General features: G+C 33.2%; 2 protein-coding genes across 2 annotated transcripts in view; one reads left to right on the top strand and one right to left on the bottom strand.

The window, feature by feature from the left end:
* LOC148228056 (bifunctional FAD diphosphatase/FAD synthase-like) overlaps positions 1-6,117 on the bottom strand; it is a 25,002-nt gene extending 18,885 nt beyond the window's left edge. Inside the window, exon 1 of the mRNA XM_088201014.1 lies at positions 6,009-6,117. The gene's annotated coding sequence lies outside the window, so the exon portion shown is untranslated. The remainder of the gene's footprint in view (positions 1-6,008) is intronic.
* LOC148228055 (ionotropic receptor 40a-like) overlaps positions 1-13,894 on the top strand; it is a 16,638-nt gene extending 2,744 nt beyond the window's left edge. The window contains exons 4-11 of the mRNA XM_088200171.1: positions 1,852-1,945; positions 2,039-2,197; positions 2,274-2,424; positions 6,021-6,250; positions 9,004-9,169; positions 12,961-13,057; positions 13,145-13,377; positions 13,447-13,894. Of these exons, the coding sequence (XP_088056297.1) occupies positions 1,852-1,945; positions 2,039-2,197; positions 2,274-2,424; positions 6,021-6,250; positions 9,004-9,169; positions 12,961-13,057; positions 13,145-13,377; positions 13,447-13,643 (1,327 nt within the window). The 3' untranslated portion in view covers positions 13,644-13,894. The remainder of the gene's footprint in view (positions 1-1,851; positions 1,946-2,038; positions 2,198-2,273; positions 2,425-6,020; positions 6,251-9,003; positions 9,170-12,960; positions 13,058-13,144; positions 13,378-13,446) is intronic.

Here is a 13,894-nt window from a genome sequence, read left to right as displayed (position 1 = left end):
GTTAAAAAAATATATAAATATCCTCCAGAATCGCAAAAAGTTGTTGATTATTTGGAGGATATATGACTATATGGTTTAAGAGTTGACCTAGCGGCCAATGAGATTATTGTGTGAATCTAAATGGACTTTTTTATTAAGTTATATTTACATGTGACAAATGGACGATTACGGCGTGACGTTTTTCGCGATGAAGGTGAAGGTGGCGCAGGTGGTGATGGCCGTAGATGATACTCTGGGCTCTTGTGGCTGCGTGCGGCGAGTGTCAGGTGTGACTCTTTGAACGGCTGGTAGTTCGGGAGTTCTGGGAATGATCTTCTGGTCTATCGGTGAGGGCGCGTGGCTGGTTCCTTCGGATGGCTGCTGGTAGATCGTTTGAGTCGCTGGCTGTCTGTTTATCTCTTGCCTCAGACCGTCTGTTCGTCTCTGCCCATCTCTTGCTTCAGGCCGTCTGCCATCTCCGCATCAGAGTCCGGGCTTATATCATTTCGGGGTTGCACACTTGTTAGCCAATCGCTGCAATCCTTCTTGGAACTCGAGAAATCGTAGCATTTTCGAAAGCTTGTCCAGACTTTCGAATTTTTGCGATGTGGTGATTTATTGCGTCGTCCGCACCGTTTTGTCACAAAAGAGATTCTCTTAACGACTCGTGTTGTGTGGTCAAAAGAAATCCCTTTTGTGCCATGATATTGTCTCATTGTTAATGAATGAACGTTTTTGGTCACGGTCATCAACAATAAGACAAGTACCCTTTTAAATCTGTACCTATTTGTGTGGTCGCCACAATTGATTGGATGCTTAACCGTACGACATCTTCGTAGATTACCAAGTATTCCCATGAAATTCGGAACGCACAAATCAGTTTGTTCTCGTCCAAGAATGAATAGTTCTGTTTGATGGTATAGCATAGAGGATTTGAGGAAGTTGCTACTTATCTGTAATAAGCCATAAAAATAACGAAATGTGCATGAAACCATATTGATGAGCAAGAAAAAAATAACTTTCGCAATTGTGATAAACGCATTAAAAGGCTTGGCTTGTTAGTGCATACAATGAACGGAGTAATATTGTTGATTATCTAAGAGGTATAGAGCATAAAATTTCTTATTAATAATGTACATAGGGTGGTGAATATATTATCATAAAACAGGCGTGGTCTTATGGTGCTCAGATTTAGGGTCTGACCTTCATATCTAATATCAATATTATTGAGAGATTGTCATATTAAATTTTCCACTACAACTACACATGTGTCAGTATAAAAGAAACAATTAAAAACATATTGAACCGATTTAAATTCACTCTAATATACTTGTAAGTAATCTGCTAAAAGACAATGTTATAACTAGACATAAACTTAAGCGTGTAAATATGTTAAAATTAATAAATAGATTAAACTACCATACGCAATATCACGAGTACTAAAAATATACTACTAGCTAACATGTGTGACTATAATTCAACTTAAATAAACATATAATTTTATGTAAATTATTTAAAGAAAGCTTCCAGTGGGAGACTTCCTACGTGAACTAAAAAAAGTACTCATACAGGAACTATAAAATAAATTCTCTAGAAAGGTGTAAAAATAAATAATAAACTACAAAATATAGATGTTTTTTTAATATAGCATAAAATCGACCTTTAAATAATTTTAGATTGCAATTTATATTAGAAGTATTATATTTTGAAAAAAAGCGAAATATTGTCATAAAAAATATGTAGAATAACCCACTAAAGCAATGATATTACACTAACTTAGTTTTAGATATGATTGAATTATAGCGTTTCCGAGCTAAATTAAATTCGTGGTTTCGAAACGCGTAGGTTGAGATACTATATTCTATGTTTCAGGTATGAATATTTTGATCCGCCCGAACACAGTCAAGGGTCTGGAATCAACTCTAATGGATCCTTCAAAGGTGTACTCGGAATGATTTATAGAAGGGTTATTATTACTCCATTTGGGGTTCGGATTTGTTTTATTTCTCGCTACTTTTTCATATTTCTCTTTTCTCTTTCTTCATTCTCATCTATCTAGGAGGCTGATTTTTTTCTCGGTGACGTGTCTGTGACATGGGAGCGTCTAGAAGGCGTCGAATTTTCCTTTTTCACTTTGGCGGACAGCGGAGCTTTTCTCACCCATGCCCCGAGACGCCTCAGCGAAGCATTGGCCCTGTTGCGACCGTTTACATGGGAGGTTTGTGGGATATGTGTTGGTAATTGTCTTATGCGGCTTTCAGTGTAATTCCTTTGACTTGTAAATAAATTATTAGGTCTGGCCTGCCATATTAGCTAGCGTTCTGGTGTCAGGACCGGCGCTGTGGGCGACTGCCGCGGGCGCTGCCCTTTGGCGCCCTAAGAGATACACCACACCCTCTTTGTCGAGATGCGTCTGGTTCACCACGTCTATATTCCTACGTCAATGTAAATATTTATACAGTATACTATTAAGGGATTAAAAGCGAAATTGCTAAAGTAACATATACGATTATATACAGCCTGATTTACCCTAATCAATATTTTATATATGTCATAATAAAAACTATAGAGTTTTTTTTTATATAATTAATAGTATGGCTAATTAACATACATCATATAATGCAGTGGTTTCCAAATTTTACTACACTCTAAATTTTGAAAAAGAAGTCTTGGCGATCCCCATGATTTCATAAAATTATTCAGACACATTTTTAAATGGTAAAAATATGCTTTATATATTATAAATATATTTATTTTTAATGTGACTGATCAAGTCAATAAGATCGAAGTTTATAGAATTGTGTTATCTATGAACTATTTTTTTTGTTAACCCAAATCTGTGTTGATATTTTGATTCAATAGAAGCTAATGCAGAAAATCTCTTTTCGCATAGTAGGAGTTTACTAATGGCTACAGCACTTTAATAGCTTTGCTTGACAAAGTCTCTCAAAGATTCACTTTGATTAAAATATAGACTAGTATTTTAGACTCACATTTTTGTTTCACTTAAGTATTGAAAGATGTCAATCTAAATGTATCATATTGCTCATCGACAAATAGATTATGTGCACAATGCAAATTTATCAAACTTTGTCCAAGTCTGAAAAAACGTCTATACTATAGACGTTTTGTCAGACTTGATAGAATAGACTCTATAGCATTATTGTTGCATATTTTAACTTCTACGATAATGAAATGGATAATGAATTAAAGTCGTTTCCTCTTTTATTAAAATTGTTAAATAGATAATTTGATAATTAAAATGCAGGTAGGTAGATGCTTGCAATCTTACGTGAACTTGAATCGTAAAAGTTTGTTTTTAAAGGAGCTTTCACCACCTAAATCTTTATTTTTTCAATAAATAATTTTGTTTCGCAAGTTGGGGAGATCAATCTTATTTTACATCCCTCAACAGCTTTATCGTTAAAGTTTTTAGCACTTTTGCTGTTGATGTCGACCCTAATGATGATTTATAAATAGATTCATTGCGATTTACGAGAAAATTCCGCGTAAAATTAATTTATCTATAATGAAATTCAAATAAAAAATCTTATGCATTACGACTAATATTAAATTAATATAAATCTTATATTAAGTACAATAATCTTAAACACTAGATTAAAAAATGTTTTTTATTCACACTTTATGAAACTTTAATAATTAGAATTAAAAAATTAAAAATAATCGTATTGTTTAAATTAAAAATACTATCAAAAGAACAGCAAAAATTAAAAAGTGAAAAATACTGGTTTTTTTTTTTCATTAATTCAGTTTTAAAAAAATATTTTTCAGTTTAAGTGTTTTTATTTTTTTATAAATACGTTGCGTCGTTTTCTCTTGCGCTATTTTATAGTTGCGCCCTTTTGTCTGCGCTTCTTTGTTGGCACATATTTAACATCGTTAAGTGTCATGCCTGCACTAAACTCTCTGGAAGTTGGCCAAGGTTGCCTATGGACGGAGAATATAGTGGGTTACTTCGGTCGAGTTCGGTTCTGCCCGCTCTATCTATCGGAAATTATCCGAGGTTACCGAGAACGGGAGGTAAAGTGAGGGTAATTCAATCGACTTGGCCAGCTTCGAGCGCTTCCGAACATTGTCGGCAAAAGCACCGGAGTCGGAGCTGTTCTTTCGAGCGCGAGCGGTGATATATTTCCCCTTTTGCTCTCTCGCGTGTTAAGTGACGAGAGTGAGAGAGATAATGATATGGTTTTTCGTAAACTGAGATAGAACGAGTAGCACGGTTCAATTTCAGTATGCGCGTAGGCGTCCTATGGTCAACGCGCATGTCGAGCGCTGCATCGTAGTCACGTGGTCAAGTTATAATACCACATGCTTATCGGGGACTTTAACAGACTCCTACTGACATATTTGAATATTTTAGGTCACCAAAAAAAAAATTATATTTTTGATAGTATATTTTTCAACAAATATCGTTATTATATATTTTTTCATATAAAATTAAATAATTAAAAAATATTTACTTGATTTTGTTAAAAAAAATCGTTTCGAAATATCCTTATGTATTTTCCTAGATCGGTTTATATAAATGTCACACCATAAGGAATTCTTATTTAGAATCGATGGCGACAAATTCTAGGATAGTCACAGATGTGGTGTTTGTATTCTGAAGTATCATTTTTATGCCTTATGGTATTTTGCAAAAGCCGACAAAGATTTTGCGTAAATTTAATATTTACGACCGAAAAGTTTTCCCTGATATTGTATTTGTGAGTGCCCACACACTTTTATAATTATTAGTAGCTTAATTTTAATAATATGACAATTTAAAAATGGCGATTATTTGGCACATTTTTTGATCGCGTGCAAATATGCTAGCTGTACGTGACAGCAGCTACCGTGCGAACGTCATTCACGGCCGAAATTTGTGGCAGTGTGACCGCTACTCGGAAGTCGGCGACCTCGGCCGACTTCAGTTGAACTTTGATTCGGACAACTTCCAAAGAGTGCAAGCATCACGTTGTCATCGGGTGAGGGGAGCTGCAAAAACAGATTCCCTCACCTAGTCTTCTTCTTAAAAAAGCACTGGTCTAGTGCTTTTATTAGAAGCGTTAGGATATAATTTATTACATTCTCGGCATAAAGTCTACGTTATGCATTTTTTAAGGTTTATTTCGGTGCTTTAGAGTAACATAGAGAGCCGCGATCGCGTCCCTTATCCTTAGCCAGGACGTCAGCGAGTCATCCAGCTTTTCAAAGAGCTTGCCAAACGTAAGGATGTTTTTGGAAATAATTATATAAAATTATTTTGGATAATGCTCATCTGTTTTAGGTGTGCATCATAATTATTTTTTTTATTTGTATAATTTTATTTGTTTGTATAATGGCCATCTTACGGCATTGGGAAAACCTGTCATGAAGATAAGTTTTTTAATAAAAAATAAAAATAATATGTAGATAAATTGTAGGTTAATTTGTCATACCAAATAGTGTCGAATAATTTTTATATTCTGTTTTTTTGGATGTCGAAATTACTAGAAACGTATCGTTAAATACAAACTGAGTCGTTAAATACATTTTGCAAAAAATAAATGATCCTTTACAATATAAGTACCAAGTATTAAATACAATAGTTATTACATACCTAGGTAGTTTTAATATTTGTACTTTGTTTTTGATATAAAATGTTGCCTAATATCGAACCACACATGTTATACGTATCACATATCTCCTGCATCTACCAGGGGTTTAAAACAATGTGTATATTTGGGAACGTTCATCAAAATGTTTATTTTTAGCAACTTGCAACGTTTTACTGCTATTTTTATTGCAAAAACACACATTTTACGCTATTTATTTCGAAATTTACTTCCAATATCAGTCTCGTAAAACTTTTAACGACACTTTTTAACGGCGCCGCCCCTCCAAGAACCTCCTAAATTAGAGGAGGAAAGCCACACCCGCCTTATTCTAAAAACGTTCGGGTCGTCGTAAATCGGGCGGCGAGGGCGAGACATTTTTCTTCATGCCAACGTTTGAACTTAACAAGAAAAAATAATAAATTAATATACCTATCGTTTCAGCCGGGAGGTTGCCCTCCGAGAAAATACGCGCCCGGGCTCTGACCCTCCTCTTGTCGTTGGCGGCTACGTACGTTCTGGGGGATGTATATTCAGCAACGTTGACTTCACTCTTGGCACGACCAACTCGCGAGCAGCCCCTGACTGATCTTTTTGCTCTTGAACGTGCCATGAAGCACAACGACTACAGCCTGTACGTGGAGAGACACAGCTCGTCGCTCACTATACTCCAGGTGCTCAAAGTCTGCCTAAAATATTAATAAAAATAAATAAGATGCAATTTTAATAATAAAGTTACTATTGATATGTATCTTTTTTAATGCACGTATATAAACATTATATTTTTATAGTAATTAGTTGAAAGAAATGGTTAAAGAATATATATTTTTTTTATGTTTGAGTTACATTTGGATCAGGGTTCACAACTTAATTTTTTTTATTCATTCTCCCTTCGATTATTGCTTGAAAATATTTTTTTTCAATAAAATGAAACACCGTGGGAAACAATTTAACGGATAAAAGTACGCGCTATAAGCCGAAATATTTGCATTATCCATTCTAAAAATTCACAATTTGCATTGCTTGATGCAAAACTGGCAGTGTTTTTTAAACTTGTTTTTGATTCCAGTGCCTAACTATAGATCATACAATAAAGCCTTATATTTTTAGAGATCACTCTTTCACACATCATAGAAATCCTAGTGTTTTCATCTGTATAGCACTCACAGACATTATTCCACAAAAAATGATGATTCAAAAAAAGATGAAACATTATTTAAAATATTTCAATGAGTCTGAGTGATCATATTTTGTAAACACCAGCCACTGGGAGTTGAATTAAAAATATAGCTTATGCTGCAGATTTGATATCCTGCAAAATCTGAATTTTGATGTCAAGAGTGATTGTTTGATAACGAAACGGCTACAAGTTTTTATACAATTCATTTCTCAACCCAATTTTTAGAGCGCAAGGTTTTCATAATTGTATTTGTTTTTTTTTGCTTTGCTATCTCTAGTGCAACAACATAATAAGCTTCAATAATCTCTTTGTTATTTTCTTAGATCTCCCCTGTTGATTGAAAAACGTAGAATTCCCCTGATGATGTTCAAAAGAGCTTTCTTCTTGTATAAATGTTGTGGATGAACGGTATGCAAATAATGCTTTACCTTGTTGGTTTCATAAAATTATTTGCCAACGCTTTGCCACAAATATTTAAGACTTAGACAAAAAAAATTATAGTTAGTGCGCAACCATATAGATTTTTTACCACTGTCTAAATATGTAAAAATATTACAGAGAGAGGCATATCTATTTATTTATTAAAAAAATTATCTTCCGTTATAACATGACATGCGTAAACTTAATGCATTACAAAATAATCGCAATCAATAAATACTAAGTGAGTAGTTAAATACCAGACTGAAATCCATATCTGTAAATCAGTGAAATTTATTTAAGTTTTTTAATCACGATATTCATACGTAAGATTCGGAAAATCTAAGAAAACTGCATATGTGATAGTCGACCGGAAATATAATTATATAATTTTAATATTTTTTCTTTCGTTCTTTTTAATACAATTAAATAATTTTTCACCATCGTGACACATTGGGGAAACCTGCTAGTCATGATTTATTTTATTTATTATAAATGAATAAATAAAATAAATAATAATTACTTAATTTAATCTTAAAAACATGATGGGTTTTGAAATACACTTATATTCATATAGAATTTAAAACCTGCAATCGTTAGCAGCTCATGTAGTTTTTCTTATTCAATTGAAAGTTATAAATAATTGAATTGAAAATGCTATACAAGCGTTCGTGACAATCTTTGATTTGCACGGATAAGGACCACTTACAAATGAACTTTTCAAATTGATCTAAGCAAATGACTTTTGAAGTTCTTTGTATACATATACAACAGAACCAAAAGTGCTGATAAGTCAATAAAATGAGGCTAGTAAGAATCCAAGTTACAAGTACCTCATGACAGCGTTGTTTAATTTCCAGCTGTTTGAAGAATTCTCGTTATAAAAGCATTCCTATATGAAAACTAATGTTGCCACTCAAAATTGTCATATTGGCGAAACAGTCGAAGTTGAAAAAAGCATAAGTACCTATCTTATGTCAGGAAGAGTATATATTTACTCACACTTTTATATGGAACTTATACAAGTCAGAACATTGCAAAAACATTTTTGTATTTTCCATGCTCGTAAATAAAACTTATAATAAGTTGAGAATTTCTGAGAGTTGACGTCTTGGCCGCAACAGCTAAAAATAAGGAAAGTAATTGTGCTGAAAATCAACGGGAATCAATGGATTGTTGACAGCACCCCTCAGAAAGATCAGAAAGTGCTTCACTGAATATACGCTGTGTAAAAAAATAAATTACTTTCAGAGAAAGGCACTAGGATACAAATACAGATACGTACTTGTCCTTTAGAGATATTTAAAAAGAAGTCTTTGAGTCGTCTTCAATAAGAACAAGAAATACATTGCTTTGCTGAGAAACCAGACAATGGAACCAGTACGCTACAAGCTGACATATGGTACAGAACGCAAATGTGGAAGGGACAAGGGCTCCGCATTATAAAGCCGAAAATATTAGACGCCTTTCTGATTAAAACACTTCAGAATGAGACATTTGGCAATGCAAGGAAGTAGCTAGTTATAAATCAACTACTTCGATTTCAAATCTTTTTTATAAAGACAGCCAATCTGCATTTTTGCAAATACTCTGAAACAGTTTCAGATCATCAGCATATAATTGTTTTAAATTATGGCATGAATGTCATTGATTAAGAGAGAAAAGAGCAAAGATTAATATTTTTGATCTATAATTAAATAGATTTGATGCATATTATTATTTTGCTTTAATATAACTTATTGTAGTTTTTAGTATAAGTAGCTATTTATAATACACATTCTTTAGTCATGTACATAATATATTATTTTGTGTATATCATTTTTATTCAAGAACGGAACTGGCGTTTATGGCCGTTTATGGAACATGATGCGAACACAATCAACATATTTGGTGCGCTCAGTAGAACAGGGTGTGCGAAAAATGTTGCAAAACTCAGATAGGCCGATGGTGCTTCTAGCTGGAAGGGAGACTCTCTATTTCGATACGAAACGATTCGGTCTGTATAATTTAATAATTTCCACAAGCTTTCTGTTAATTCTCTACATATGTAGGCATGAGAGTATGTGTGTATGTGAATTTGAACATATGTAGTGCTTCTGAAAGTGTTCCTGTCGATACGGGTTTAATATAGTGCACGGAGGTATGGAGTTAATGCTCGGCGGCTATCGTACAATTTATGGCAATTCGATGGTCTCATTTCGACGTTTTGGGTTTTGCAAAATATTTACTGTCAAAGTCAGGGCGATTACCGTGAATGATGTCAATGTAATACTTTAAAGCGCAAATATATTTTTATTGCCCGCGGAAGCTTAATGTTCTTTATTTATCTGACATTTTTTTAAAAACAAAATCGGTTAAAAAGATTTATTAGGTGTGTTTGATTTTACAAGATTTTTTCAACTAAATTATTAAAATTAATAATTAAAAAATATTATTATTCAAATAAAGAATTTTTCAGTTGAAAATGAATCTGTTTTTTTAATGAATAATTCTTGGTAGGTCTGTCTGTCAATGTTGTATTTATATTATAAAGCATTGTTTTTTCAACTTGTTCATTTTCTTAGAATAGGGAAAAAATATTAACTTTATTTATTTGAATGTTTTTAGCATACATAGCAGTAGAGAATACACGAGTAAAATACACAAATGGTGTATATGTAACATTATTTTATTGTACATAAAAATTAAACCACCTGAATCGACCATTGATAATATTTTTATTTTTTTTATTTATACATTTCTTCGATTTACTTATGTTTTAAATGTGATTTTAATTCTTTTACTATTGAATATTTGATTCATTATTAAGAAAAAATAATTTGTGGCAAAAGATAGAAATTTTAAATTACGAATAAAATAATATAAGCTGACTACAAATACATTAATAAAGATAATTCTAGAATATTTAAATATCTTTAAAAGGCACTTTAAAGCCTCCCAACAAAGATTAATCAACAAAAAAGTTTAGTTTTTAATTTGAAAGATAACAAAAATATGTATGTTACAAAAAAATATAATTGATAAGAACAACTTTTCGCAGCCCGATGTTATGTAATTTATAAAAAAAATTTTCAAAAGTACTTTACCAATTAATTTTGTATTTCTAAGCTTTTAAAAATTTGGGACCATACATCGCGAGGTTTAAACGCTTCTCTAGTTTGATATTTTACGGTCGTAGTTTTAAAATTATTACGCAAAAAAGTAATTTGTCAATAATATTATTCACTCGCGTTTAATATTAACCACGATGTGTATTTAAATCACTTCGAGGTCATCATTTAAGCATAAGAGGTTTTTTCGCCACCTTAAAGTTTAAATTAATGCTAAATCCTATTTAAGTTTTTTGTGTTTTAAGTTTATCTTTATTTAAATCCAATTCAAGTCTTCTAAACACTCATATTTTATTATGTAAATTATTATTATTTTTTCGATGGCGTAGTCGTTAAGTGTGAGGAAGGAGAGGGAGCTTTGTGGCGGTGCATTATATCAGGCGCTCTGGTGGCGTAGATACACTGAGCAGGGTAGCATTTGTGATGCAGTTTTTATTAACTCAGGCTTTCTAGTGAATACAGCTGGGTGTACAACCGGCCAAAGGCTTTAAAAGTGTCCCATAATTTATATAATTGTAACTAAAAATTCCCTTTGAATACTTACTAAAGAAATGTAGATCTTAAATTGTTATATTTTATGAAATTTTGAGACGTTAATAAACAAGCTTTTATATATGAAATAATACACAATTTTCATATATGCCTATGAATAATACACAATTTTCATTTGTTCCTCATATTGACAGAAATATTATGTCAGCATACCAAGCACAATACATATTACGAATTGAATATCAAACAATATCAGTAACATTCAAATAAGACATTAGCAAACGAGTAGCATTTTACATTAAATCAGCAAACGCCACACTAAAAAAATTTTATTCACCGCAATTTTGAAGAGCCATTTAAATATGTTATACAGAGATTTACATTTTAGCTAAGCCTTTCTGTAATAAAATACTGAACACTACAGTTTTATCTTTGAGCGTGTTTTAAATATTTACCCTTCAGGTAGACTTACGCCGGGGCTTCGCCCTTGGTCAGTTAGGTTCAGGGCAAACATGTGTTATCTTTGTGAAAAGACTTCTATCTGCGTCAATAAACACTGAAGTATAACTACGTGTTATCCATTGCGTGAACCACTACCATTACTGTAAATGTACCATAATTTAATAATTTTGAGTGTCAAATTTCACTAAAAATCTCTTTTGAATACCTGGTAAAGAAGTGTAGATCTGAGATTGTTATATTTTTGGTAGTATACTAGACGTTTTACGTTTTGTTTGACGTTTTACCAGACGAATTTAAATATATGCCCCATTAGACTTTAATTTGGGAAGATGAAAGGATGAATTTTTGTTCCTTATATTGACAGAAATATTATGTCAGGACACCAAGCATAATTCATATTACGAATTGAATATCAAACAATATCATAAATATTTAAATAGTACATTGGCAGACGAGAAGCATTTCACCTTAAATCAGCAAACGCCACACTGTGAAAATTTTATTCACCGCAATTTTGACAAGCCATTTGAATCTTTTATACAAAGATTTGCGTTTGAGCCGAGCCTTTCTGTAACAAAAACTGAGTATTTATAGCAGGCTATCATAACAGTGAATCACTACTGCGGTGTTTTACCTTTGAGCGTCTTTTACATACTAATTATCCAAATACACTGACGCCGGGGCTTCGCCCTTGGTCGGTTAGGTTCAGGGAAAACATGTGGTACCTTTGTAAAAAGACTCCCATCGGCGTCAATAAACGTGTTATCCATTGCGTGCACCACTACCGTTACCGCTAATAAGGCCCTACGAGTCCAACCCTTATGGGTGGGCACCCAGCTTGTAACGGCCGGGTGAGCGGGTCTCTCACCCTCCATAGTACTAAGTATGTTATCGAAGATACATTAGTGTTTCTTCCGAGCGCTCAGGGAGATGTGCTCTCGCTGGCTGGCATTACATTGCACTGCACGCATTGCGTATCATTCTCGTAACATCACCACGCCCCAGGTCTACGGGGGTTTTTATGCTGCCTCAGTCGCAGCCTTAGTCCTTTGTTCGTTGACGGCTAGCCCGAGAGGTTACTTCCCCTCAAGGATTTGGATTTTAACCTAAAAATGTCCTTTGCTCTCCCACACTGATGGATGGCGTGCGTCCAGCGTGTGGTGGATTGGCGCCAAAACCAATAGATACTGCAGCACCTAGAAATAGACCCTTTATAAGGTCAACCTACAAACCATAAGAATGACGACGGCAGAACGCTTTAGATACTGCGCCACCAGAGAGTCTGCGCTATCGAATACCGCCAGTGACATATTCACAATTGCTTGCTCTTTTTATATGTTTGAATAATGTAAATGGAAATTAATAAGTGATTTTTCCTAAATTTCTAAAAGTTGGATTGCGCCTCTTTCGATGAGCTATTCATTTAAGATCCCTAAAAATATTCAATAGTCATATAAGATCATTATAATAATTTCCCAGAATTTTAATTGTACAATACTAAGCAGTATAAATTTAATAAATTTAGTTGATAGAAATTGCAGTATTTAAAAACATTATAATTATTTTCCTGCCCAGATATGTTTTTTTATAAACTATAATACAATAAATAGTATATAGCTTTTAATTTAACGTTATGTGTTATCATAACCCAATCCATATTGATTATATATTAGTAATATTAAATAAAATTTACATTATAAGTACATATAATTTTACATTATAGGTGCTTCTAACTTTCAATTAAGTGAAAAGTTATACACAAGATACTCTTCAATCGCTTTTCAACTTGGCTGTCCATATATTGAAAATTTTAACAAAGTGTACGTACATTATGAAAATAACGTTTACGTGTTTTTTAATCATATTATAAACTTTGAAAAATAATTGCATGCGCAATCCGCCATTAGACTTATGCAGCTATTCGAAGCCGGAATTTTAACTAAAATTACATCCGAGGAATACGAAAAGCTCGGTGAAAGGGGAGCAGATGGATCAGCCGCTGGAAGCTCTATCAGTACATCCAAGAGCAGCCAAGACGGAACATCTATTACGTCACAATCGCCGCAGAAGCTAGAGCCAGTAAATATGAGGATGCTACAGGGTGCATTTTACGTTTTAATATTCGGCTATGTGGTATCAGGTAAACACGAATAAATCTTGGCGAGGTTTGTGCATCGCTCAGATTTGTCTCACTACATCGAACTTGCAGGTTTGACTCTGATCGTCGAGATACAGGCGAAGAAGCGTAACATTTGCATCGACAATATAAAATTTCGATTACCGAAATATGAGAGCAATTTGAGGAAGAAGATTAGGAATACTTTTGCAAAAATGACGAGCTGGATCGAAAGGCGGTGGAATAGAGCCAGAGCCCTTTCTGAACTTTCGCTTGATTACTTAGAATAAGTTAAAATTATAATAGTCAAGCATTAGAAGCACTACTTATAAAGTTGAATGCACATTAAAATATCGTTATACTAGTGTTGTTTGTGAATATTAATTTAGCTCGAAATATTAAAAAGCAATATTATTCGAGTACATTACGTGTATGTATTTGTTTTTATAAATACATTATAATACGTACGAAACATTCAACAATAATCCGGTTTGTTTTATTCTCTGAATAAGATCTCTTATTCAAGAGTATTATTATAAAA

This window comes from Plectrocnemia conspersa, unplaced genomic scaffold (genome assembly GCF_051122295.1).
Source record: "Plectrocnemia conspersa isolate PC_06_02 unplaced genomic scaffold, ASM5112229v1 ptg000012l, whole genome shotgun sequence".
Classification (NCBI taxonomy): domain Eukaryota; kingdom Metazoa; phylum Arthropoda; class Insecta; order Trichoptera; family Polycentropodidae; genus Plectrocnemia; species Plectrocnemia conspersa.
The sequence above is the reverse complement of the archived record's forward strand: the minus strand, read 5'-3'. Positions and strand labels throughout refer to the sequence as shown.